General features: G+C 43.4%; 1 protein-coding gene across 1 annotated transcript in view; it reads left to right on the top strand.

Moving 5' to 3' along the window:
* Nucleotides 1-668, top strand: part of LOC119585702 (chloride channel protein 2-like) — a gene marked incomplete in the record, with an annotated part of 67,264 nt that overhangs the window by 40,191 nt on the left and 26,405 nt on the right. Inside the window, 1 exon segment of the mRNA XM_037934376.1 lies at nt 438-563. Within this exon segment, the coding sequence (XP_037790304.1) occupies nt 438-563 (126 nt within the window).

Raw genomic sequence — 668 nt, forward strand, 5'->3', positions numbered from 1 at the left:
AACGCGCTAGTCATCGTTAAGAATTCCAAGCAGTCACTTTCTTAAACTACGGATAACGTGTCTCTCTTGCGTTAATCACAAGGTCTTTTTTTATTAGATTTATTGCCGGGTGTAGACTAATCGCCGCACCTTTCAACAGAACTATGAACAAAATGTAAAAAAAAAAATCGGATAAGAAGAAGAAAAAAAAGAAGTTTCCCCTTGGCCCCTTCTGATTGAGTCTATTTAGGACTGACGGAATTCGCGAAATGTTCCCCTCCGTGAGCCGGGGATCGAACCTGAGCCTATCGACGTCTCGAATTCAGTAGGCCTGGGATTAGGCTTAAGGTCTAGGTCACATCTTGGAAAATGTTTTGTCTTTCTGTAGTTCTGTTCAGTTTTTTTTTTCTCCTATGCCTCTCTCCCTCAAATGACCCCTTTAAATGCTCTCTCCACAGGTGTGTTATTCAGCATCGAGGTCACCAGCGTGTACTTCGCCGTCAGGAACTATTGGCGTGGGTTCTTCGCCGCCGTGTGTGGAGCCATGATGTTCCGTCTCCTGGCTGTGTGGTTCAACGATGAGGGTAAGTGTCTGAGTTGGCATGATTAGGTAGTTTAGATGTCGTTAAGTAATCAGCATAAGTTTTTTTTTATATATGTAGTCGTCAAGCAATCAGCATAGCGGTAAT

Source organism: Penaeus monodon, chromosome 20 (genome assembly GCF_015228065.2).
Source record: "Penaeus monodon isolate SGIC_2016 chromosome 20, NSTDA_Pmon_1, whole genome shotgun sequence".
Taxonomy (NCBI): domain Eukaryota; kingdom Metazoa; phylum Arthropoda; class Malacostraca; order Decapoda; family Penaeidae; genus Penaeus; species Penaeus monodon.